Source organism: Larimichthys crocea, chromosome X (genome assembly GCF_000972845.2).
Source record: "Larimichthys crocea isolate SSNF chromosome X, L_crocea_2.0, whole genome shotgun sequence".
Taxonomy (NCBI): Eukaryota; Metazoa; Chordata; class Actinopteri; family Sciaenidae; genus Larimichthys; species Larimichthys crocea.
In genome coordinates, this window is record NC_040020.1 from 6,986,482 (window position 1) to 7,011,032 (window position 24,551).

General features: G+C 43.8%; 1 protein-coding gene across 5 annotated transcripts in view; it reads left to right on the forward strand.

Annotated features, from left to right (window-relative positions):
• Positions 1-24,551, forward strand: part of klhl5 (kelch-like family member 5) — a 56,357-nt gene that overhangs the window by 29,861 nt on the left and 1,945 nt on the right. For 3 of the 5 annotated variants that reach the window (XM_027282682.1, XM_027282683.1, XM_010741803.3), the window contains 11 exons: positions 1,878-2,066; positions 8,220-8,356; positions 9,366-9,562; positions 11,782-11,994; positions 17,321-17,507; positions 18,649-18,873; positions 19,444-19,519; positions 19,696-19,782; positions 21,587-21,661; positions 21,925-22,062; positions 23,192-23,363. In XM_027282682.1, the coding sequence (XP_027138483.1) occupies positions 1,878-2,066; positions 8,220-8,356; positions 9,366-9,562; positions 11,782-11,994; positions 17,321-17,507; positions 18,649-18,873; positions 19,444-19,519; positions 19,696-19,782; positions 21,587-21,661; positions 21,925-22,062; positions 23,192-23,363 (1,696 nt within the window). Of the gene's footprint in view, positions 1-1,871; positions 2,067-8,219; positions 8,357-9,365; positions 9,563-11,781; positions 11,995-17,320; positions 17,508-18,648; positions 18,874-19,443; positions 19,520-19,695; positions 19,783-21,586; positions 21,662-21,924; positions 22,063-23,191; positions 23,364-24,551 lie in introns of all 5 variants that reach the window. The other 2 variants (XM_027282680.1, XM_027282681.1) reach the window with 2 other exon arrangements.

The window sequence follows — 24,551 nt, forward strand, 5'->3', positions numbered from 1 at the left end:
CAGATCGAGGTTGTAAACAAACAACACGATATTTTATCACCTTTTCTAACGTTGATTTAGTGAAACAGACTAGGAGCAGCATTTGGAGTCATGTTTCTGCCACTGACAGTAATATAAAACATGACCCACAGGTTTCCGAAGAGCAAAGACGTGAACCTGAGGCAGGCTGAATGACGTCTGGGTTCTCAAACAAGCCACCTTTAACCCCACGCTGCTAATCCTGCATAACTTTAAGTAGTTAATATAATTTGAAAAAAATTCACCCTGAGTACAGTTAAATTAGCTACAGAGACCAAAACTGTTTTTTGTACCAGGCTGTAAACATGTTTATTTCTGCTGTGAAGTTGGACATTTGAACATGGGGACTTATGGAGACTGACTCACTTCTGGAGCCAGCTTCTTTGGCTTCATTTTTCAGCCATGGAGGTTACAGCTTGGTCCTGATTTATCACCTACTGAAAAGGTTTGGCACAATTCGAAACATAAAACACGCCAAAGTAGATGCCAAACTTTTGAGAGGTGTTTAAATCGATGATTACAGCGACGTCTCCTGAGTTTCCAGACGCTTACACTTACACTTCTGGAGCCAGCCTCAAGTGTACGTTTGAGGAACTGCAGTTTTTTGAGCTTCTGCATTGGCTTTACCTCACGGCAGCAGAGAAAAAAATCCAACAAACAACTAGCTGAAAGACTTTCTGAGAGGGCTGAGAGGAACTACAGAGTAAGATGATATTTCTCTGTGGGTTCGTGTAGTCACGTGATCCATCATTGATCTGAAAATATTGATTCAAATCTGTTAGTCGATTTAAGGAAAAACCCTTTAGAGAAAACGTCAACTTTCAGATACTGCTGAGCACTAACAGGATACACTTACACACTCACACACACACACACACACATTGAGGATGTTTTCTGATTCATAATCCTGTTTCAGATAATTTAGTCATCGCATTTAAAATCATGTTTGCGTACACAAGCCACATTTTTCCAGTGCCTCCCCAGAATTTCTGCCTCGCCTTCGCTCTGTTTATTCCCGAGAGAATATGCGTGTGGAAAATTGCGATTTAGGACGCACTCGCACACTCACAACGCGCACACACAAACATCCGCATCCCCTAAAAGTGTGATTTCTCTACTGTAGAGCTGAAATGATTCATCCTTGGAGTATCGGTTCATTTCTTATCTCTTTGTGCTGTAGGGCCAGTCCTGCCACTTCTGCTGTTAAATTAAAAATGTTGAAGTAGAGCTCTGGCTCTCATAAATTAAATGCTGGTTTGGGAGTGATGATGGCGGATGATTCACAGGGTAGCTATACTTTGGTGCTTATCTTTGATGAACACACATGCACACACACACCTCATCAGCTCACACTGGAAGAATAAGACATAACAGCCCTGGGCTTTAGCGCTTCCACCAGTGGGAAGCAAATATTGAAGCCACTCTGGTCCAAAACTCTGTTTTATTTCCCGTTGTTGGTATAGATACAAGGAAACTGGTTGCCATGAGGGAGCGGAGTGAATTACTGCATATCCTTTAGGCTCGGCTCCCACAGCTATTTAATTGGCAGCTTCTCTTTTAAGTGGGCTAAATTTATCTGGCCATTTATTCCTAGTAATTGGACCATTAAAGAGCTTTTGTCTGCTTCTGGCGACGTACAGTTACCCTGTTGAAAAGTGAAGGGGAGAAAACGTGTGAACGAATTTCTACAAAGAATAATGTGGCACATTGAAGACACAGAGCACACACATCTGTCCACACATCTGTCTCTTTGTCTCAAACAAAAAGAGAATCAGCATCAACACATGCACTCAAAGCCTGTCTCCTTCTCTTTGTGTCTTTTTGTCTGTGTGTGTGTGTGTTTGTATTTGTGGGAACAGGACGTCTAACAGCAGCGCGACGTTGTCCTCATGCATGTCGATGGAGCCATGTGCATGTCCGGAGGAGTGTATGTTCACCGCTCTGTCCCACGCCGACGCCACCTTCCGCAAGATGGAGGGCTACCTGAGGTCCAGACAGCTGTGTGACGTCATCCTGGTGGCCGGAGACAGGCGGATACCTGCACACAGGTAAGAGCAAAGACACTAAACATGCATCGTACGGAAGATTTTGAACATTTTTAGAGGTGAGCTACCAGGGTACCGCCTCATGTTCAAGGGCTCAGTCCTTTCTGCAGCGGCCCAGGCTTCGACTCCGACCTGTGGCTCTTTGTTGCATGTCATCCCCCCCCTTCATGTCTCTTTTCAGCTGTAACTATCATAGAAAGATAACGATTCAGAATCCCCAGAAAATAATCTTTAAATTAAATATTAATCCATCCAGCCGTTGAAAACCCAAAGATACAGAGAAAAGCATCAAATCCTCACATTTGAATAGATGCAACCAGTCAGTGTTTGCCACTTGTTTTTAATTAATTTTTAAAGTAAAGTTCAAATTTCCAACTCATTTTGGCTGTATACATGAAAAATGTCCTTCAGCGGTGTAAAAAAAACAGCAGAATTAAAAATGAGAGGATGACTTTAATCATGAAAAACTTCTTTTTACATTATTTTGGGAAATGAAGGCAGACGTTTTTAGAAACTACAATATTATACAAATGTTGTTTCTTTGGGGCAGATGCTTATTTTGGCCACGTCATTGCTGAAAATTGTTCACACAGATGTAACATAAATCTGTGTACAGCTCAAAGAATTAATCAATGAGGTGATAAATAGAAAATCTCCAAATATTTTCATAACTGAGTGATTGTTTCAGTCACTTTTCGTGACATCTTCTGACTCCAGCTTCTTCAACAGGAGGATTTGCTTTGCTTCCTTTGTCTGAATCCACGTGAGCTGAAGTTTCTGCCACTGTCGCCAAGTGCATGCTCATGGTGGGAATTGTTGAGTCTCTGTAAATAAAATAATAAACAGTACAGCCTAGACCTGCTCCTCAGGGGAAGTGTCATGAGATAACTTCTGTTATGATCTCCTGCATGTGCTGGGCTGTAATAGCAGCCCAGCACATGCAGGAGCATTGCGGTTAACTGGATGACACATTATTTCAACATCAGGACACATGCATGTACACACACACACACTCACACACACACCCACAATGGCACATGACCGCACACACAGGACGCTGTTTGGAAATAATATTCCACACTCGCGGCAGAAGTCACGCTCGTAAAAGTCCCTTTTCTTATTTTTGTAGTCCGTCGGTGCCACACATAGTCGACGTGAGTCATGCATCAGACACACGTGCCAGTCAGCCACCTCGTAGCCTCTGCCACACTGCTCTGTCACTGTTCCTCTCTGGGCATGTGGCCACCGGTGCAGCAGAAGGGTCCATCTGCACAGGGACGAAACAGAAGAGCGGCCCTCCACCGACAGAAAGAGTCCTTCTTCTCTCACTGCCTTTCCTCTTCTGCTTCATTTCACTGAGTCCTCCGGGCACAGATGGTGACAAACAAAAGACCCTGCTGTATGAGAATCCTAATGGTTTATGTGAAAGAGTGTGTCGGCATCTGAAGTTGTGTGTGTTTGTTTGTGTGTGTGCCAGCAAGAGGGTGGGAGTAAGAACATCTTTGTTTGAAAGTGCTTGTTTGCAGTTGATTTATTGTATGTGTAGGATAAAAGCGCTTTTCTAGGAACAAAACATATAGCCTCTTTCTATTCCTCTCTCTCCGTCTTACATGTACACACAAACAAGTACAGCGCACATGCTGAATATGCCTCCTGTACTCTATAGAGCTGCATATTTCTTCTCGAGTTTGTTGCCAGCAGTGCAGTTTAAGGAAAACCCTAAACTCTGTGTGGACATTTAAAAAGTAGAGCACAATTCTACATGTTGTTTCTCCTAAGCTGTATCCTACAGAAACACATTATCCTGCAGTTTTATTCTTGTACCACCGTATCGACAACTCTGTAAGAGCACTGCCGTAACTTATTTTATGCCTTTTTTAGTGCTGAAACTTTCATGTGCTATTATTGTAGATCGATAGGTATACACCTGGGGCCAATTATTATGAGCATAATATGATTCTTGTTTGTTGTTTTCAGTGCAACAATACTGTAAGTGTTCAGCCATGCGAGTGTCGGTGAGGCTGCAGTTAGTTTGATGTTTGAGCAGGTACAAAACCAAAAAGCTGCTGCTGTGTAAAAATGTAAAAAAGAAACAAAATGTGATAATGTGCACAACATTTAAAGCCCATATTCAATAGAAAATAGCACAAAGAAAGAGAAATGTTTCTGTTTTTGCAAAATGATATGCTCATTTTGATGTCAGCAGCCGAACAGGGTCATGTTTACCACTTTATTCATCACCTCTTCTTTTAACAACACTCTGTAAGCGTCTCGGAACTGAGACGACGCTGTAATCTTCAGCCAAAACGCCTCTCAAAAGTTTGGCGTATTTTACATTTCGAATTGTGCCAACTGTTTTCAGAGACCAAGACCAAGCTTGTAACCTCTGTGGATGTGAAGTGAAGCCAATGTGAAAAAGCCAAAAACTGCAGTTCCTCAAACGTCCACTTGAGGCTGGCTCCAGAAGTGAGTCAGTCTCCATAAGTCCCCATGTTCAAATGTCCAACTTCTCAGCAGAAATAAACATGTTTACAGCCTGGTATAAAAAACAGTTTTGGTCTCTATAGCTAATTTCCCCGTTCATGACAACTGTACTGAGGGTGAATTTATATACAACTCATCTGTTCAGGTTATATTAAGGCTTAAAGTTATGCAGGATTAAGAGCGTGGACGCTAAAGGTGGCTTGTTTGAGAACCCAGACGTCATTCAGCCCCACAGATGATCCACGTCTTTACCCATTTTTAGATTAGCCAATAGGCAGCAGAGACGGGACAGCTTTAGAAACCTGTGGGTGACATCACGGATACGACGCCCATGTTTTATACAGTCTCTGGTCAGCACAGCTGAGGTAGATGGCTGACGCGCCTTGTATAACTTTGCATTTCGTTGTGCATGTAAAGCTAGGCGTGTGGTCGCCATGCACTGATTGGTCCCAGCCGAGAAGGCGTGGCCTCCATTGTCCTCCAGGTCTCAAAACACAAACAAATCACAAATTTAAACCGGACTTCTTGGTAACCCACCCCTGTAGTTATTGAGACATTTCACTCAAACCCACAAATCTGAACGTCATGGTTGTTCTGCAGGAGAAGCATCCTCCAGGAAACAGTCTGTAATAAATTAGTAATAGTCGTCGAGGTATTTCAGTCTGAACCGACAAACAAACTGACATTTGCCATCCTTAGAGCAACACCATTAGCGAGGCACGGCTCTCAGTGTTCTCCTCCTATACCTTTTTATTCCTGAGTACACTGTATGTAGAGAAAAGTCGTAATAGTTGAGTAAGTCTCTCCTAACATCCCTCCTGTTGTTTTCCCCTCTCTGTTTTTCCATTACTGTATATCTGCAGCGAGCAGCACATCCACAGTCAAACACAAACAGACACAGTGTTCAGTTTCCAGCTCTTGCCCTCCTTTCCTGAGTCCGACTCGTCTGTTTCCTGCTCTCTGGCATTTTGTCTCTACTCTGTCCTCTTTCCATTACAGGGTGACACACAGCCTGCCATGTCTTTGTCTTCTGCAAGATGCATTTGTGTGTAAATAACTCGGTGCTGTATATAGCTTGTGTCGCTCGGCGCAAGTCAGACAGAGACCATATGAAAAATTAAGGAGTGTGTGTGTGTGTGTGTGTGTGTGTGTGTGTGTGTGTGTGACAGAGAGATATAAGAAAGAGATACCCGACTGGAATACTGGCAGAACAACTTCCTGCTGACTGTAGTGTATTTTGACATCTTTGTCCTTAAAACACACACACACACACACACACACACACACACACACACACACTCTTCTCTGCTTCAGGCTATCTGTCAAGGTCCCAGTGTCACATTCAGTAATGAGATTATTCACATATGCACATACACATTAAGTACACACACGTCCAAGTCCACAAAGTCAAAAAGACACACAAACACACACGAAAATCAACATAAAACTGTAAACACACACACACACACACACACACACACACACACAGCCATCTTTAACACGTGAGGCTTCATCATGACTCGTTTACTTCTCGTCAGCCAGATTTAGATCAGGATATTAAAAACTCTGGACCCTGCCGTGGTCCGGGGGGGACGACTGTCACTGTCGTTTTGCCTCCATTTAGACGGTCACCGCCTCGTTTACAAAGACATCTCCACGAGCCGCGCATGAAATATTAAATAACGAGTACTTTTTCAATACCTTGATGTTTCTGTGTGTGTTTAACTTTACGGTGACATGAAAGGGTAATGGATTGTTGCGGCGGTGGAATTAATTCTTTTTACCAAGTGACCTTGAGATAATTTCTCTCTGTCCTTCATCTGGCTCGCTCTCTCCATTAGGCCGTATATCTTCTCTCTCAGGCTCTCTCACCTCTAAATTTTACATTGACCTCATACTAAGCATATTCCTCTCCTCCATCCTCCTCCATCCTCCTCCCTTCCTTTCCTCCCCTCTTGTCCGTGAGCCCAGCTGCCGTGATTGACACGTGCAAATTGGATAATCTCCTCTCTGTCTGCACCAGACTGGCATGTCTTTTAAAAAAGTGCATGCCGGGACTCGATCTGACTGAGTTGTTTTTTTTGAAATATCAAGCCATGTGTGACTAAAGAAAATGGAGGAAGAGAGTAGAAAAAATACTTTTTTTTTATATGGGTCAGGCAAATAAAGAAACATCTGTAGAGAGTTAGAGCAAGAACTAAACGTAGGTACAGTAAGATTGTTATTCACGTCTGTTACGCCAATCGGAGGTCACCAAATTAACGTTGAGTCAGAGTGTGTACGTTTAGCCGCATGTCATCATTCGATCACTGGCTGTCGAGGTGGAGTCCAGCAAACAAACACAATCAGGGGAGGCAGAGCTGCAGTCTTACACGCTTCCCTGCGCTTCCATTAGAGCAGCTACCCACCCAATCTTCTAGTATAGAGACTGTGTCTGTCCACCGGCCACCTAAATCATCACAAGAAAACATGAACAGCAGAGGAGTCGATTGTGAAATCACCTTCTGCAACAGTGCAAAATAAAAGGACTGGACTCTTGAATATCAGATCTCTGTCTTAGTAAATCAATTAATATCAGATTATGATGTTGATTTATTTCGTCTTTCTGTTATAGAATATGTTAGCTTGAATGAATCCACTCCCCCGAGTCATTGTAATACTCAAAGTACCGATCGAGGAGGTGGATGATTCAAACCTAGTAATAAATCCTAAACCCTTAATGCTATACCATATAAAAAATCAATAGAATTGAATTTTACAGAAGAGGATTAGAGCCACATGTAAGAAAATGCATTTGAATTAAGTCAGAACTCAACTATAATATATAATCCTCTTCCGTAGAAAATAAGAAGACTTTAAGTTAATTACAGTACAGTACAGCGCTGACCTTCGAGAATCCAAATATCAGTTTAGTTTGACACAATCCAAACATCTTCTAATTTAGCACACGATAAATAACCCTGAATAAATAAACGAGTCTGGTCAGTCTCCCATGTGTCACAAGTTATTAATATTTAATATTAAAAAACTTGCTGCGCTGCAGTTTGACTATCAGGCGTTTAAATGTCTGAGGACATCAAGCTCTTTATCCTCAGTATGCTCACTTTGCACAAACATCTTGAGACGCCTCGGGCTCATGCCAGACTTTTGTTTGTTCACAGTTTTTCTTTCTACCTTGAACAACATTTAACACTTCAGAGAGAGGAGTACACAAAACGAGTCCCAACTGGAGAGGATTTATTTCTTTAGGGGAAATCAGGAGATTTAATATTTAATATCACATCCACTAATGAGTGATTTTAATTATGTCTGGAGTCTGTACATGAAGGATTTCCTCCCTCTGCCACAGTAATAATTAAACTCCACATTGATGTACTGTTTTTCAGTTCCTCCTGTGACTTTTTGGACAGTTAGAACGTTATAAGATGGACATATTTCTTCTTTAACAACCTTTGTGTTGACCCAAGGTCGCTTAATTCAGCCTCATGAACGTTGGGTTGCGGGTTTTACACGCCTTTAATGTGACTCAGGTGGCATGCGCGTCTACTCGGATACATTTACAGGATGATAGTGAGCCCCGCTCGTCCTGTCAACAAGGTCAAAGCGCTCTGTTCCTCCATTACAGCTGTCCATCCTCTCTGACTGATGCCTGACACTCTCTCGCCCTCACAGACTCGTCCTCTCATCCGTGTCGGACTACTTCGCGGCCATGTTCACCAGCGATGTGAGGGAGGCCAAGCAGGACGAGGTGAAGATGGAAGGAGTGGACCCTGATGCACTGTGGGTCCTGGTGCAGTATGCATACACAGGTATACAGACGCGCCGATAGCCTATAACTGTTTATCATTTTTCAAGATTTTGAATTTAAAGATGTTTCTTACACCGTGTCGACACCGGAGGCAGAGCGTGAGCAGCACATTATCGCAACGATTTGGCAGCACTCGCACAATCACAACAACAATCCCTGCAGTTACACACACACACACAAAATAGACTTAAAGTGTGAAATAAACGAGACGTGAGTGAAATGCAGCCAGCGTAAACAGTTGTATTGATGAAAATCAAAGCATATTTTCCATCAGACGTGCGTGAGACAGAGCTGGAATACCTTGATGTGTCGCCACGTTGTTGAAGGCCAAAACAAAAAAATGTATTCGTCTTTTATATACAAGTATGAGACACCACACACAGTCCAAAAACTGTCAAAAGCATCAGTGACACGTTCTCTAATCACCGTCATACATCACATGCGTATGAATCTGCAGCTGAAAATAGTCCACAGCGAGTTATTTACTCCTGTCGAAGTAAAGTTTGTTAAAAAAATACATCACTGTTCAGCTGTTTTAAGAAATTACTGAGGATTCTTTTATAAAAATCAAAGTGTGTATTTGTGATCCATCTTCAGCTGGAACGAACGGCTCCGATGTGTCATGGATGAACTGTTCCCATGTTCCCATCAACACAACAACAAACTTTGTTATTGTTAAAAGTAAATGAATGGATTCAGATTCAAATATGAATACATGCGCCATGGTTTGGCTCTGTGTTTACACCACTGGCTCAACTTGGATCACCAGGATAATCCCACTGGTGACAGACGTTTCAAAATGACTCCAGCTTTTGTTTTGCCTCGTGCATTTTTGTAATCCCTCCAACAGAAGTTGTAAATCAGAGAAATGAACTCCAGGCTAACTAAATGGATCAGCTGCTTGAGTGGATAGCAGAGTGACTGAGCTCAAACCTTTTTAAATAAAACATATTTGAGTCTAAAATATGCAGCATCCCCCGTTCGTGATGTCTCGTCTCTTTGTCTTCCAGGGCGTCTCGAGTTGCGGGAGGACACCATCGAGTCTCTGCTGTCGGCCTCCTGCCTGCTGCAGTTGACGTCGGTGGTTCAGGCCTGCTGTTCGTTCCTCATGAAGCAGCTCCACCCCTCCAACTGTCTGGGTATCCGCTCCTACGCCGACGCTCAGGGCTGCAGTGACCTGCAGAGGGCCGCTCACGCCTACACCATGGTGGGTACACCTCGAGCGAGCGCAGAGCCGCCGTGAGAAAATGAATGAAACGGGATGTGAGGACGATGGTGTAGATTCAGGTAGAGCTCAGGTGACGTTCGTGTAGGAACTGTAAACAGCCTCTCTCTCTCTTTCATCTGTCAGACTTTGGTCATTTTTCCAGCCTTCATGTTATTCTCGGTGACAAATTGGCTCCTCGTTGTCGACGTACCACACACCATTATCGCCACAATGGCTGTTTTCAGCACACGGTTGCTATGGTGACTGTGAAATCGCTCCTCCATGGACTTGATTATTCTTTTTCTTTTCTTGTTCTCTCTTGTCTTTATGTGTTTTTTTTTCTCTTCAGCCTGCCTCCCTCTGTGAGTCTGTCACTGTCAGTGTTCCTCTCCTCTCTCCTCTCCTCTCTCTCTGGATTAACGTTGAACTTTAATCTGGGGTAATTATGTCGTGGAGGTGGGTTTATCTGGCTGTGAGTGTCTGCGATTCACTCACACACACTCTTATTCACATACATATCACAAGCTTATCACAGCTGATGTGTAGGATCTACGCGATGGACTGCGTAGAGAGAGTCTAGATTGTTTCCCTCTCCCTCAAATTAAAGATGTAATTGAAAAACACACATATAACTCTGTACAGTAAAAGTGCACATGATCTAATAAATATCTACCCTTCACTGTCGCAGATGAGTCTCCTCTGCACAGAGGGGAGTCATCATAGTTTGTGATGGCAGTGGGCAGGAGTGACTTCCTGTAGCAGTCTTTTTTTACAGTGGAGTTGCAGAAACCTCCGACTGAATCTGCAACTCTGTTGTTTGATCGTGAGTTGGTCGTGAAGGGGACGTGAACTGTTCTGTCGGGAAGTTTATGGAGCATCGTTCTGTCAACAACCAGCTCCTGAGGCTGCAGAGCAGTCCCACAAATAAAAAAAATATTCTTACCTTTGTGCTCACCTTCCTTCTTGTTTTATTTGACACATTTAAACCCAATTACAAGTATAATGTGGGTCATTAACAGGACATTAAGCTCTGTGTTTAAGTATTTAGATTTCATTTCCACCCCGTCAGCATTCACTCACGACTAGAACCGACTCATCGATTAGCTGATTTCAAAATTAACATCCTATGTTTATAATGAACTATCCAAGTCAGTGTTTCTCAGACTTTTTACACTGCGAGTCACCTCAGGCTTTCAAAGTATGATACCGTTATGGCTGACGTCATAACAGCAGGGTAGGCCGACCCTTTTCAGCTGCAGACAGTTCACGCAGGAGTTCATTCCTAATGGGGAGATTATTTATTGTTGACTGTTGAGAAGCACTTCTCAAGTACTTCTGATCTGCACTTTCCTGTTTGGAGCCATGATTGCGGAGCTTTTAAACCACTTATTTCACCTCCACTCACTCGTCTTTTTGTCGCATTTGAGCTCATGTATGTGTGCGACGGGGTCTTTTTGTCGCATTTGAGCTCATGTATGTGTGCGACGGGTAAGAACCTGACTAGGATATTGAAGCCAAACATCTCAGGGAATGGAAAACTTATTTTAAATTACATTCCAGCAATCCCATAGTTTATTTTCATTAGAAACTTTGTAGTTTTTTGATAGTATAACATACAAAATACAAGATATTCCTTCAAATTTTGATAGTATAACATACAAAATACAAGATATTCCTTCAAATACAACTACAGGGAGGTCACGTAACACCAGTGGTACCATAGAGAAACAGTCTCTGGTTCCAGCTTCTTTTTTCGTGATCTCTTTGGGACTAAAAGAGCAATTCCAAGAAGTCACCTTGCTCTTTAGAAAGACTTCGTGGCCATTTCTTCCAGTTTTGTGTTATTATATAGACAATAATTGATTAACTTTGAGAATAATGGGCAGATTAATTGATGGCAGCCCTTTCTGAAGCGACCGTCCTGTCTCAAACCTCTGAATCATTCCAACATTTTCTCATCCTGAGCTTTTTTTCCTCTTCAGCTTTTCATCCATCTTCCTCTGACCTTTCTCAAGCCTTCATTTCCTAACTTTTTCCAGCCCTCGGTCCCTTTCCTCTCTCTGCTCATAGCTTCCTATTGTTTTTTTTCCTCCTCTCCTCATTCCTTTTTTTTTTAATCAAAAGGAATTCATTATTCATTCGCCCCTTACTCTTTTGAGACTAATCGGACTCTTTGCTTCTCTTCTCTTTCCACCATTTCATCTCCCCCCGTACACCAGGAACACTTTTTAGAGGTGGTGGGAGGCCAGGAGTTCCTGTTGCTCCCCTTGGAGGAGATGGAGAGGCTGCTCACGTCTGATGACGTCAACGTGCCAGACGAGGAAACCGTGGTAACCGCTTTACTAACGTGGGTCGGTCATGACGCCGCCACGCGGGAACGTCACTTACCTTTGCTGCTGGCTCACATCCGACTGCCACTGCTGCAGCCACAGGTGAGCCCTGCAGGGAACTCGGATATCATGCTGTTGTGACAGCCTTATTTAAAGCCACTATAGCAACTTCCTTTAGCTCTCACAGCGTCGTTTTCGGCTGCAGCAAGCAACGTTTTTTAGGGAAAAAGCACTAAAAGGCCACTGTACTCTACCTGCTCACCACCAAACATCAGATAAACACAGTTGGCATCAAGCTTTTGAACATAGTGGAGTATTTAGCCACATTTGTCCCTCAGGAGTTGGTAGAGACCAAACACAGAGCTAATATATAGTCCAGGGGTCGGCAATCCAAAATGTTGAAAGAGCCATATTGGAACAAAAAAACAAAAAACAAATATGTCTGGCCACAAAAAATTATAAGCCTTATAATAAAGGCAACACATGCTGTATGTATCTATATTAGCTACATTAGCCTACTATCAAAATTACTAAGTTGGCTACAAATACATAATGAGCATTTATGATTAAATGTTTATTTTCCCTGCAGTGTATTCTGTAGAGAACGACGCACCACGTGACTGCTCTGTTGTACGATGCTGCCTCAAGTTTAACTTCATTACAATATTAATGAATTATGTTTCATTGATTTGATAAAATTAAAGAAATGCAATAAAGAAATTTTTGATGTCATTTTTATTTTGAGGATTCGAAAATAACAAATCTAGAGATGGGCAAAGACGTCGAGCGTCGAACTGACTCTTTTTGTAGCCGGCCTCAAGTGGTTGCTTGAGGAACTGCAGTTTACTTAAAGATAACAAGAGGACAGAACAGCAGCCTGAATATAACCAACAGACGAGTTTTAAAATGACCCATCATGTCTGATACATGATCTACTTTTAACGTTAACACAGATTTGCTGTATCGTATCGTCTCTTCTTCCCTCTCGCGCTCTTGAATCGGTTAAATCAGCAATAATGAATCTGTATATTGCAGCAGAAGCGAACAGCGAAAAAGATAAATCGCAAACACTTAACAGGAGCACGTTAGTTATCTCCTGTGTTCATGGGCTTGTTGTCCATTTTTCTCGGTGAGCACATTTTAAAGCTGAAACTTTACCGCATGAATATTGCAGGAGCTTTGTTGTTCCCGCCTTAATATCTCAGCAGTTTGTGTCGGCCTCCCTCCTGATGATCCGCTGGTCATTTTCCACTCACTATCCTCTTGAGGCAATTAGAGGGACTATAGCCATTACACTAATCGTATATCACAACCATTACTTGTGTCAGGTGTGTGCTTGTGTTTATATCTGTGTGTATTTGAGTGTGTGTGTCTCTACGGTCTTACCCCGCCTCTCTCCTCTTCCTCGCTCGTATAGCCGAGTATCCTGACTGGTAATGTGATGCCGAGAGGTTTATATGCTCGGCAGAACCTTCGTTACTGCCTGAGGCGTTAGATGCAGCCGCACACAAACACACACACATTTTAAACCTTAATTAAGTGTGATATCTCTCTTAACTGCAGCTAAATTATCTGTTCTCTTCATCTCCCTCATCAGTCATTTCAGTCACCACATATAAAGAAACCATGGAGATAAAACTCCCCTCGTGGCCCTCCTCCTTCCTCCTCTTTCCATCTTCTCCGCCTGCATCCATACATCTCCCAGCTTTTGCACTTGTGCGGTATACATTGTGAACGCCGCAGATATACGGCTTTGCCCCGGTCAGCTGAAATCACGAGAAGCTGTAACATGTAATCAGGGCGGGAAGATGGATGGCAGAGAGGCAAAGCACCGCAACAGCAGTAGAGAGCAGAGAGCGAGCAACAGCAGAGATCAACACCGGCATCACGCTCACTGACAAACGAATTAACATTCGTCAACACTCGTGACCTGCGAAATGCCAACAATAAGAAGTACTTATGAACCTCACACAGACACCCTCGATCGGTATTCATCAACCAATTAGTCAGTTCTCTATCGAGGGATGATTCATCAAGAGGATGTCATTGCACCAAATTAATACCTTTTAATCCCTTTTCCCAATCACCACAGTCACACTCGCTAACAGACACACACACACACACTTAGTCTAAATCTTCTCAGAGGAGCAGCTGTGGGCTGTTACCGGGGTATACAGTGTTTTAACGGGCGGCAAGCGCGTCGTCATCGATGGTTAGTTAATCTGCTGAAGAAGGAGACTGATGGAGCTGATGGGGATATCATTAGCTTTGCATGTTCTAACTCACAGATTTTGAATCATGTTGATCTACACTGACTTGAAATCAGGTGAACGGTGTCTCTGTCGTACGTCTGTTCACACACTTTGTAACTTTGGGCTCCGGGTCGGGAGAAGTACGTAATGCTTTAGTCACACACCACCAACTATTTCACTGATTTTGGTGAAACTGGATCATATTTTATGGAGAAAATGTTCGCCTCAAATCTCTGTGATTTACAGAGTTTCCTGATGGACAGTGAAGTAAACTGCTGACAGCTGTAGCTGCTGTTAGCTCAGTCTGTGACCTCAGAGCACCACAGGCGTTTTCGTTTTTTTAGCCCCGGGGGGCGAATGTTGATGAGGAGAGGAGCTGGTGTCGTGCCAAAACTGAACATGGGCAAGCAGAGGATTGTAACAGAGCTCAGCAGCCTCTATGAACATTGTGGCAGAGGAGAGGAGACCGAAGGTGACGTTGACAGAGGAAGTTAATAAGAGAAAACGAGAGAGTGAGCGAGGAAGAAGCCGCCGGACAAGAGTAAATCTGGGACTGACTTTTAGTGGCTGGTGAGAGCTTGGTGAAATAAAAGGCTGAGAGACAGACGCCAAGCTGGGCTGAGTGCTGTTGGACTAGTCAGTGATATGAGCTGCTGCCGGGTCTGCTGCTGGTGACCTTGATGGATGTTTGGCTGCAAAGTTAACAGAACAAATACACGTGGTGTTACACTCTGAAACTGGGGGACACTAAATCACAAGAACACAGATTTCTACACAGTGTTGCTTTGAGGAAAGTATTTTCTTCTGATGATGTCAGTCGAGGAAAAATCTGGGAATCACCAAAGTTAATGAGTTTCAGTCTGTGTGTGTGTGTGTGTGTGTGTGTGTGTGTGTGTGTGTGTGTGTGTGTGTGTGTGTGTGTGTGTGTTAACCAGATTTTTATGCCTGTTCATCGAGCACTTACACAATACAAAACCACAAATGTGAAACTCATGGTGGCACTGGAGGAAATGTGTGAGGACTATAAAATATGACTGACCGACACTGGCATCCATCGAAGATGACTCATGTTTAACTGACCAACAGATTCAGCTCTAGTGTGTGTGTGTGTGTGTGTGTGTGTGTGTTTCTGTCTATATGTGTGTGTGTGTGTGTGGTGGTGGAGATGGTGCAAAGGCAGGATGTTCATAAAAAGTCAAGATGGAGACGGGTAGATGTCTTGCAAGGGAAATGAAGGAGGAGTAAAGCATGAAAAATGTGCATAGCTGGAAGGTGTGTGTGTGTGTGTGTGTGTGTGTGTGTTTCTGTCTATATGTGTGTGTGTGTGTGTGGTGGTGGAGATGGTGCAAAGGCAGGATGTTCATAAAAAGTCAAGATGGAGACGGGTAGATGTCTTGCAAGGGAAATGAAGGAGGAGTAAAGCATGAAAAATGTGCATAGCTGGAAGGTGTGTGTGTGTGTGTGTGTGTGTGTGTGTTTCTGTCTATATGTGTGTGTGTGTGTGTGGTGGTGGAGATGGTGCAAAGGCAGGATGTTCATAAAAAGTCAAGATGGAGACGGGTAGATGTCTTGCAAGGGAAATGAAGGAGGAGTAAAGCATGAAAAATGTGCATAGCTGGAAGGTGTGTGTGTGTGTGTGTGTGTGTGTGTGTTTCTGTCTATATGTGTGTGTGTGTGTGTGGTGGTGGAGATGGTGCAAAGGCAGGATGTTCATAAAAAGTCAAGATGGAGACGGGTAGATGTCTTGCAAGGGAAATGAAGGAGGAGTAAAGCATGAAAAATGTGCATAGCTGGAAGGTGTGTGTGTGTGTGTGTGTGTGTGTGTGTCTATGTGTGTGTGTGTGTGTGTGTGTGTGTGTGTGTTTCTGTCTATATGGGAGTGTGTGTGTTTCTGTCTATATGCGAGTGTGTGTGTGTGTGTGTTTCTGTCTATGTGTGTGTGTGTGTGTGTGTATGTTTCTGTCTGTATGTGTGTGTGTGTGTGTGTGTTTCTGTCTATATGGGTGTGTGTGTGTTTCTGTCTATATGTGTGTGTGTGTGTGTGTGTGTGTTTTTCTGTCTATATAGGAGTGTGTGTGTGTGTCCATGCTGTCTTTTTTTTTGAGTGTGAGCTGACACCGACAGGAGAGCTCACCACTTTCTCTCCGTGACGACTGTGAGGTAAAGAGAGGACGGAGAGGAGAAGAAGGTGGGACGCCTTCAGGATTCGGCCTTATCTCGCCCTTCACAGCGTGATGGATAAATAGCACAGGAGTGATCTTTTATCACACACACACACACACACACACTGCCGAAATAGAGTTCACCCTAATTTCTCCCTGGGTGATTGTGTGCAGTGGAAGCGTGGGTTCACCCTGGCGTGTAAGCTGCTTATCCATTTACCATGCCTGCTTTACGCTCTCCACGTCTGGCTGCGGAAATTGATTTTTTTTTTATTCAGTGACCAAATTGAATTATTTCGTCCGAATCTTTTTTTGTGTTTTTTTGTACGCGATGGGAATTATGACAGGAAAATAATTTCTCTCTCTCTTATACTTGTTGCTCTGTTAGCAGCCATTTCTCAACGTCTCCCCGCTGACTTCAGCCAACACACACACACACACACATCTCTGCAGGTTTATACACACACACAGTCTGGAAAATTTCAAATCAGCCTCCTCTGGAAACCTCTGCTGCTTTCCATCTATTAACACACACACACACACACACACACACACTCGCTCACGTACACAAACACACACCTATCTAAATGTAAATCATGTAATTCATGCCTTCTTGCCCTCAGGGGGGGAAGCTTGCTTCTCACCACCCTGCCTCTTTCACAGGCAGTGATTTCCTGTGGATGGATTTTAAGGAACAGACTGGTGGATTGAAGTGTGTGTGTGTGTGTGTGTGTGTGTGTGTGTGTGTGTGTGTGTGATCATAGATGAGGTTAGAGAGTACAGACTTGAACGCTGATGAGATGTTGAGGACAGATTAGTCCTCTAGTGTGTCAGATGATCAGTGTGTATGTGTGTGAGCACTAATGGTTGCTGGTCTGATCTGATCTAATCTCTCAATCAATGAGAGAACAGATTTCGTTCGACCCCTCAGACCTCCACAATCACTGACAAAACACACACACACACACTGCTTTTCTTCCAAGCCATCACATGTCCCTGTTTGTGTTTGTGTAGTTCTTGGCAGATCTGGAGTCCAACCCTCTGCTCAGGGACAGCATGGAGTGCCAGCGGCTGCTCATGGAAGGCATGAAGTATCACCTCTTGCCCCAGCGCCGGCCCCTGCTTCAGAGCCCCCGCACGCGGCCACGAAAAGCCACAGTCGGGGCCATGTTCGCCGTCGGAGGCATGGATGCCACGAAAGGTAGAACGGTCGCACGTAACCACACACACATTGTGTGGTGGTGACCTGCAGAAAAGGGCAGTGGGGTGGTTTATTTGTGTAGAACAATGCACCATGAAAACCAAGTAAATTATGGAAAACAGGGTGAGGCAACCACCACCAATCCGATTTACGCCAAACTAGCCACACAAGTTAGTTCTGGTTATTTCAACACTCTTTGGCTCAGCGTCGTGGCACCAGACCCGTTTCCAACATTTCTTCATTTCTTGGCTTTGGCTTTTGGAAAAGAATGCCAAAGAATACCAGGATCTGGACAAGGTCACTTTGGCCTGGATCTGCTCAAATGGGGCTTTCCTGAGAAGTCATAACAACCGGAGTTGTTCCATTTCTAGTCATTTTTTGTCTTTATTCCACAGAACACACCAGAGAGCTGGCACAAAACTGAAGTCAGAGTCAGGCTATAACCAAGGATGTTTTGATAAGTGGATATTATGTGGAAGACTCCCTCAGAAACAAGATGACCCATGTCAAGACGCTTATCCTAAATAAATAAATAGAGCTGCAATCATTAGTCGGATAATCAACTCAAAATTAATCACTATTCTTTTGATTTTTCAAGCACAAATAGCAAAAAAATGTCCAGTTTAATAAAATGTGAAGTTTTTTTTAATACAATAAATAAGACAGTAGATGTGCTGAGTAATACATAATGAATATAATCATTAGTTGCAGCCCAGAGGGAACAGTTTATATAATTTAAAGATCACAGACGTTTTCAGTTAATTATTGATCAATGGAACTATCTCACAATTATTATTAGACCTTTATCTTGTAGTCCTCTTTAGAGATCATCATAAACAGAACTCCTTTCCACTCAACAAAGCCAGAGCTTGGTTCCTCTCGTCCGTATCCGCGTCCAAGAAATCCGCGAAACCTCTCGTAAAGTTAAATTCTGTAGATTGGAGAAAAAATTGGTACAAAACAATTTTCATTTCCACTCATAAAATAATGAGACCAAACTAAGAGAGAGGTCAAAAAACTGCTTCTGCCTCACTGTAAATCTTCCATTTACTCAAGAACGGTGTAAACTAAACGATTAACCATCATTAACTAGAGCTCTCCACAGTTTGTATCTGACTTGTTTTATCTGTTGTTGGTCCAGGTGCCACCAGCATCGAGCAGTACTGTCTGCGTCGGGACACGTGGAGGCAGGTCGCCACCATGAGTGGACGCAGACTGCAGTTCGGCGTAGCTGTCCTTGACGGCCGTCTCTATGTGGTGGGCGGCCGAGACGGACTCAAAACCCTCAACACTGTAGAGTGTTACAACCCGCACAGCAAGACCTGGAGCGTCATGCCGCCCATGTCCACGCACAGGCATGGTTTAGGTGAGCCAGACAACCTGGAAAGGGTTTTTTTTAAAGGTGGATTTGTTGAGTTTGAGATTCAATATTTTACAGAAAACTGACACAAATTGTTGATTTATGTTTTTTTTCTGGTTAAATCAGTCTTCTCGCTCCGAACACAGCGAGGTCAAAGGTCAGTTTCGACCACAGCACTTCAGCCGGGTGGACTGAACTTGTGTCACCTTGTTTGAAGGACAGTCTCCTCTCTCACTCTGCAAGCAAACTATCACAATGACAAAATTTGATCGGGCGTGCTGCGCCACTGCTTCATTGTTTTTATAAATGTGTGTGTGTGTGTGTGTGGAAGGAGGTGGGGATTGAAACACACATCTGGCACCACAGATGCTCCGGCAGATAAATCCCTTGCGGATGGAGGTGTCAACATGCTGCTAACTCCGCTGCACGCCTAATGCCCTTGGTGTCTTTTCACACACACACACATAAAACCTCACACTCTTGTCCAAAACGTGTTGTGTTTTACGATTTTGTCCCGGCTGATTGTTTTGGTTAGTTGCCATGATTTAATCATGCGTGTGTGGGTCTGTGTCGCAGGTGTAGCTGTCCTAGAGGGGCCCATGTACGCAGTGGGAGGACATGATGGCTGGAGCTACCTCAGCACGGTGGAGAGGTACGAGGGTCCTTCACACAGATGTTTTATTCCGGAGCGGTTCGCTGACATTTGAAAGAAGATTAAATAAAGGCTGTTGATTATCTAGAGTAACACATTGATGTGGAAACACAGTCTATTACCTGCACTCTGTATTTCATCAGAAAGATGTGTGTTTACATCCTTTTTTTTACCAGGTGGGACCCCCAAGCTCGCCAGTGGAGCTTTGTCGCGAGCATGGCTACACCCAGAAGCACAGTGGGAGTCGCTGTGCTCAATGGCAAGTAAGTGGGCTCACGACTTGCCTCGCACGTATGCATTATATTAGCACATGCACGTTCAAGTCGTTTTTTATAAATGCTTCTTGCGACGTGTGCGAGATTTGAGCCTCGACTCTCGTGTTTCTGTCCACCTCACCGCGAGATTTGAGCCTCGACTCTCGTGTTTCTGTCCACCTCACCTGGTACATGTTTCCGCAGAGCACACATTGACCTAATCGAAGCTATTTTACTATTTTAGATTCAAATCAACATAATCCAGATTAATAGCCGTCTGACACTGACGCGTGTGCATCAGTCTGACTCGGTTCATCAGAGAGATCGCAGAGCTTGTCGCCTCTCTTTGAATCAGAACTCAAAATGTTGTTTATCCAAAGCTATCCTCCTTCAGTGACGTAACAAAACATCTTTCCGTTGGTCAATAAGATGCTGAATGCTGACTGTAGATGGAAAAGAATGTGCATAGAGATGATAAGTTCTTATATTTACCATATAGATACATATACATACACATGCATCTACATATACAGTGATTTGTGTCTTGTTTATGCTATAAGTGTGTCTTGGCATCATCAGAAGCAAGAACAATTAAATTAAACAGTTCTTAAACATGTGAAATGATGTCTGAAGGTAAGTTTGTTTGGAGCCTTAAACATAAATACTGACTGTATGAACGGAGAGTAAGTATCGCTCATTGTTCAGAGTGCCTTAATTGACATATTGAGGAATTACGGTACCAACAACTGTTGGCAAGTAAGAGGACAGAGTGTCTGTCTGTTTATACTGTATGTTGCTCATTAAAGTACATATCCTCTGTGTGCCTGGAAAATATTCCATTAATAAGCTAAATCCAGCGCTTGTGGTTTGGAGAGCAGAGACCGATTTTTCAGACGCTTGAAATAAAACAGTTTTGGTCCGGCGAGAGTTGCCGAAGCTTCATGAAGCTTTTTATCCAGACGTGTTGTGTCTGTTTGTTTAGAAGATCAAAGTTAGGTGAGGTTGTGTTAGTGTAACGCTGTGAAATCCCTCCTTTCCTTTCCTGCACAGACGCATAGTAATATAAAACAGTACGGTGACACACAGCGGACACACACACACACACACGCTGGATATATTTATAATAATAGTGAGTTTCAGGACTTGAATCTTCTCTCAGAGTCCTCCAGCAGCCGACAGTAGAGGTTAGAACTGGAATATTTCACCGTTGTTTTCATTATTCAGTGCCTCAGAGAGCGGCTTTATAGATGCTAATTAATACAGAAACAACTGATTTGGCTAAGCATGCCCAACAGTAGAGAGTGTTTTTGTGTGTGTGTGTGTGTGTGTGTGTGTGTGTGTGTGTGTGTGTGTGTCTGAGTGTGTGTCTGAGTGTGTGTCTGAGTGTGTGTCTGAGTGTGTGTGTGTATTCTCTGGGCTCCTTTCCTGATGGAGCTCATTATTTGCTCGACTGGTTCTGATGCACTTCTTTCTTGTTCGCCCTCCCAACTCCAAATCCGAGGATGTTTGTACACACACACAAACACACACACACACACACACACACACACACACACCGAGTGACTCCTCAGGGTTGTAAAGCCCCAAGAGTGTTGGCTGATTGATTTTGCTCACCTCACACACACATAAATACACCCTTATACCATCTGTTTAAGTGTCACTAAATTGAAAAGGTGTTTTCAGAGTCCAGGAATATGCACACTGTGTGTGTGTGTGTGTGTGTGTGTGTGTGTGTGTGTGTGTGTGTGTGTGTGTGTGTGTGTGTGTGTGTGTGTGTGTGCAGAGGGATAACACCGTCTTATGTCTTCTTCAGGTTGTATGCAGTTGGAGGTCGTGACGGCTCATCCTGCCTGCGCTCAGTGGAGTGTTTCGACCCCCACACCAACAGGTCAGAGACGAGAGACTTCATTTAACCAGAATTAATTGCCGCCTCCTGCTTTTATTTCCTGTCTGCTGTTCTTTCCTGTGAAGTGCATCTGTGCTCTTAAGGTTATTTACCCACAGATCAAAGGAGGCCGCTAACCCTCTCAGGACGTAGACCAGCTCCTGTACATTCATCGTGGTCTTCACTCGCTCGGGGAACATTTTAATGCTGCACGTTTGTAAGAAAGTCTGTTTTATCTTTCTGGTGGTTACATCATCTGTCCGCAGGTGGAGTGCGTGTGCTCCTATGGCTAAAAGGCGAGGAGGTGTGGGGGTGGCCACATGGCACGGCTTCCTGTACGCCATCGGAGGTCACGATGCTCCGGCGTCGTCTCTTGCATCTCGGCTAAGTGACTGTGTGGAGAGGTGAGTCTATGTGTACTGGATACAAGGTAGATTAAAGAAAAATGAATTTAGCTATATACTCCCAAGAGATATATGTAACATATATATGGACATACATCATTTCACAGAAGTAATTGCACAGGTTATTTAACAGCGATGCTGGTCAGCACTGTCGCCTCACAGCAGGACGGTTCCTGGTTCAGACCCCCCAGCTGTCCAGCATCCTCCCTCAGTCCAGAGACATGCAGTTAATCGTTTTATAGTTATGAATGTGAGCGTGAGTGATTGTTTGTCTCCGTGTGTGTCAGCCCTGTGATGAAGTGTACCCCGCCTCTCGCCCAGTGGCAGCTGGGAATGGCTCCAACGCTCAGCGACCCTGATAAGGATGAGCGGTTATGGAAAACGGACGGATGGTTACTGAATACACGCATGGTGTATACTAAAACGTTGATATATATTTCCATTAAAAACATGCAGGAGATACTTGCACGGCGTAATATGATTTAAATGAAATGTACATAAGTGAAGAGAGTGTTAAATCAGCTGCTGATCTGAAGGACTGGACTCCATACACGGTGGGTGCAGCAGTCTGTTGCTGCAAAAGCTGAGCAGGAGGTGAGAGGAGTTGTTTATCATCGATGACATGCTCCTGTCCTCTATAGAGGGGGCAGTCCAGGACAGAGCTGGACCTCTTCACCAGTTTATTGAGTCTTTTGCTGTCCCTCATTCATCCACAGTGTCATAAAAGTTTTTTTTAAAGAGTCCTGCAAACTGCGACGACTTTGGCCCTCCAGTATAAGAGAGTGACCTTGCATAGCAGTCGATGGATACCACTCTGTAAAGTTGAATAATCAACATGTTGTATCTCGTCTGTTTAACTGGGACACCAACACCACCACCACCAACCACCTAACTGCCCCGAAAACCACACGCGGTTTATCTTTATGTCTATAGCAAACCTCACTGTCATAGCAACACTGTCAAAAGTTACTCGTAAAACCACAGATTGTCGTTTCGTGTGTGGATTACACGGACAGGCGTGTTACTTAATGAGCTTTATCTGATAGTGTGTTTTGTGGAATTAAATAAACATGTTCTTACTTTGTGTGTGTGTGTGTGTGTGTGTGTGTGTGTGTGTGTGTGCGCACAGGTATGACCCTCAGACAGACGTGTGGACGGCAGTCGCCCCCATGAGCATTAGCCGAGATGCTGTTGGTGTTTGTCTCCTTGGCGACCGTCTCTATGCCGTGGGCGGATATGATGGGCAGGTGTATCTCAACACTGTGGAAGCTTACGACCCTCAGACGAACGAGTGGACGCAGGTACACACACACACACACGCACACACACACACACACACACACATTGACTGTAGCTCTGAGTTTGACCCTCCTCGTGTTATCTAAGCATGTTTTCATTGGTATGTAAATGTTAATATTGTCCTTGCCGCTGCAGCAGTAGGGAAGAAAAACGAGGGACTGTTTGAAAAGCTGAATGATCTCACTCACTTGATATCGCACTTGAGTTCATCCCTCATCTCCGGCATAGTCCCCCGAGGATCTGGGGATCTGCTATTTTGGAGACACGCACCATGCTGAGAACAAGAAGGGGGGGGTGTAGGTTGGACGGGTACAGCCTGAGACTCAGACTGACACAGCGGGATGAGGACTTACTCAGATATAAGGGGGAGACCATTAAATGTGTCCTCTGTTCACTGTCAGAAACTCAAACAAACAATCCAGTGGATGGGTTGTCTGTCCTGTCCTAGCAGCAACACTTCCCCGGCCTGCTTCAGCACAAATCTGTCAATCTTTTTTTATTTCCGAGTCAGCTAATGTGGGCGGTAAGTTCTGGTTTAAAATTAGTTGACTGACGGACAGCTTTGACTATCCATGTCTAAAAAAACAACAAAAACTAACAGGACTAGACAACCACAAAAAGCACAAAGTGTCACACAGCGCTCCCTGCTGCGCTGAAGTCAGCGTTTCCTTGACGAGGTCAGAGCCAAGACGTCACACATCCTGCGTTCACTCCTTTATGACGGAGTTTAAAAGTTCATTTTTGACCTCGGAAACAGAAGTTTGCACCTTTAGTAGTTTTTCTGGAGCTTTCTATCATCATCGAGTTCACAGAAATGTAGAATCTGTCAGCAGACAGTTGCTTATTTTACACATCAAGCAGACACAGAGGAACATTAACATTTATTTGGAGTCATGTTTGTGATTAAAGTCCAGTATCTTATATAAAAAATCTGTCTTTGTGAAGCACACTGGTGCAAAATAAAGTTCTATATAAATGAAATAAACTTTTGGCCACCACAGCAGTCGTGGTCAGTCAGCTGTTTGGTGCTGACCAGTCGATGCACACTGAGTTTTTAGAGCTTTGTCACTGCCTGCGGTCCAAAAACATCAAGTTTTATGGCAGACGGCTAAAAACTGAAATGCACTATAACACTCAGAGTTCTCTGTTCAACTTATTAAACGTTACATCAATCATTTAAGACGGTATCA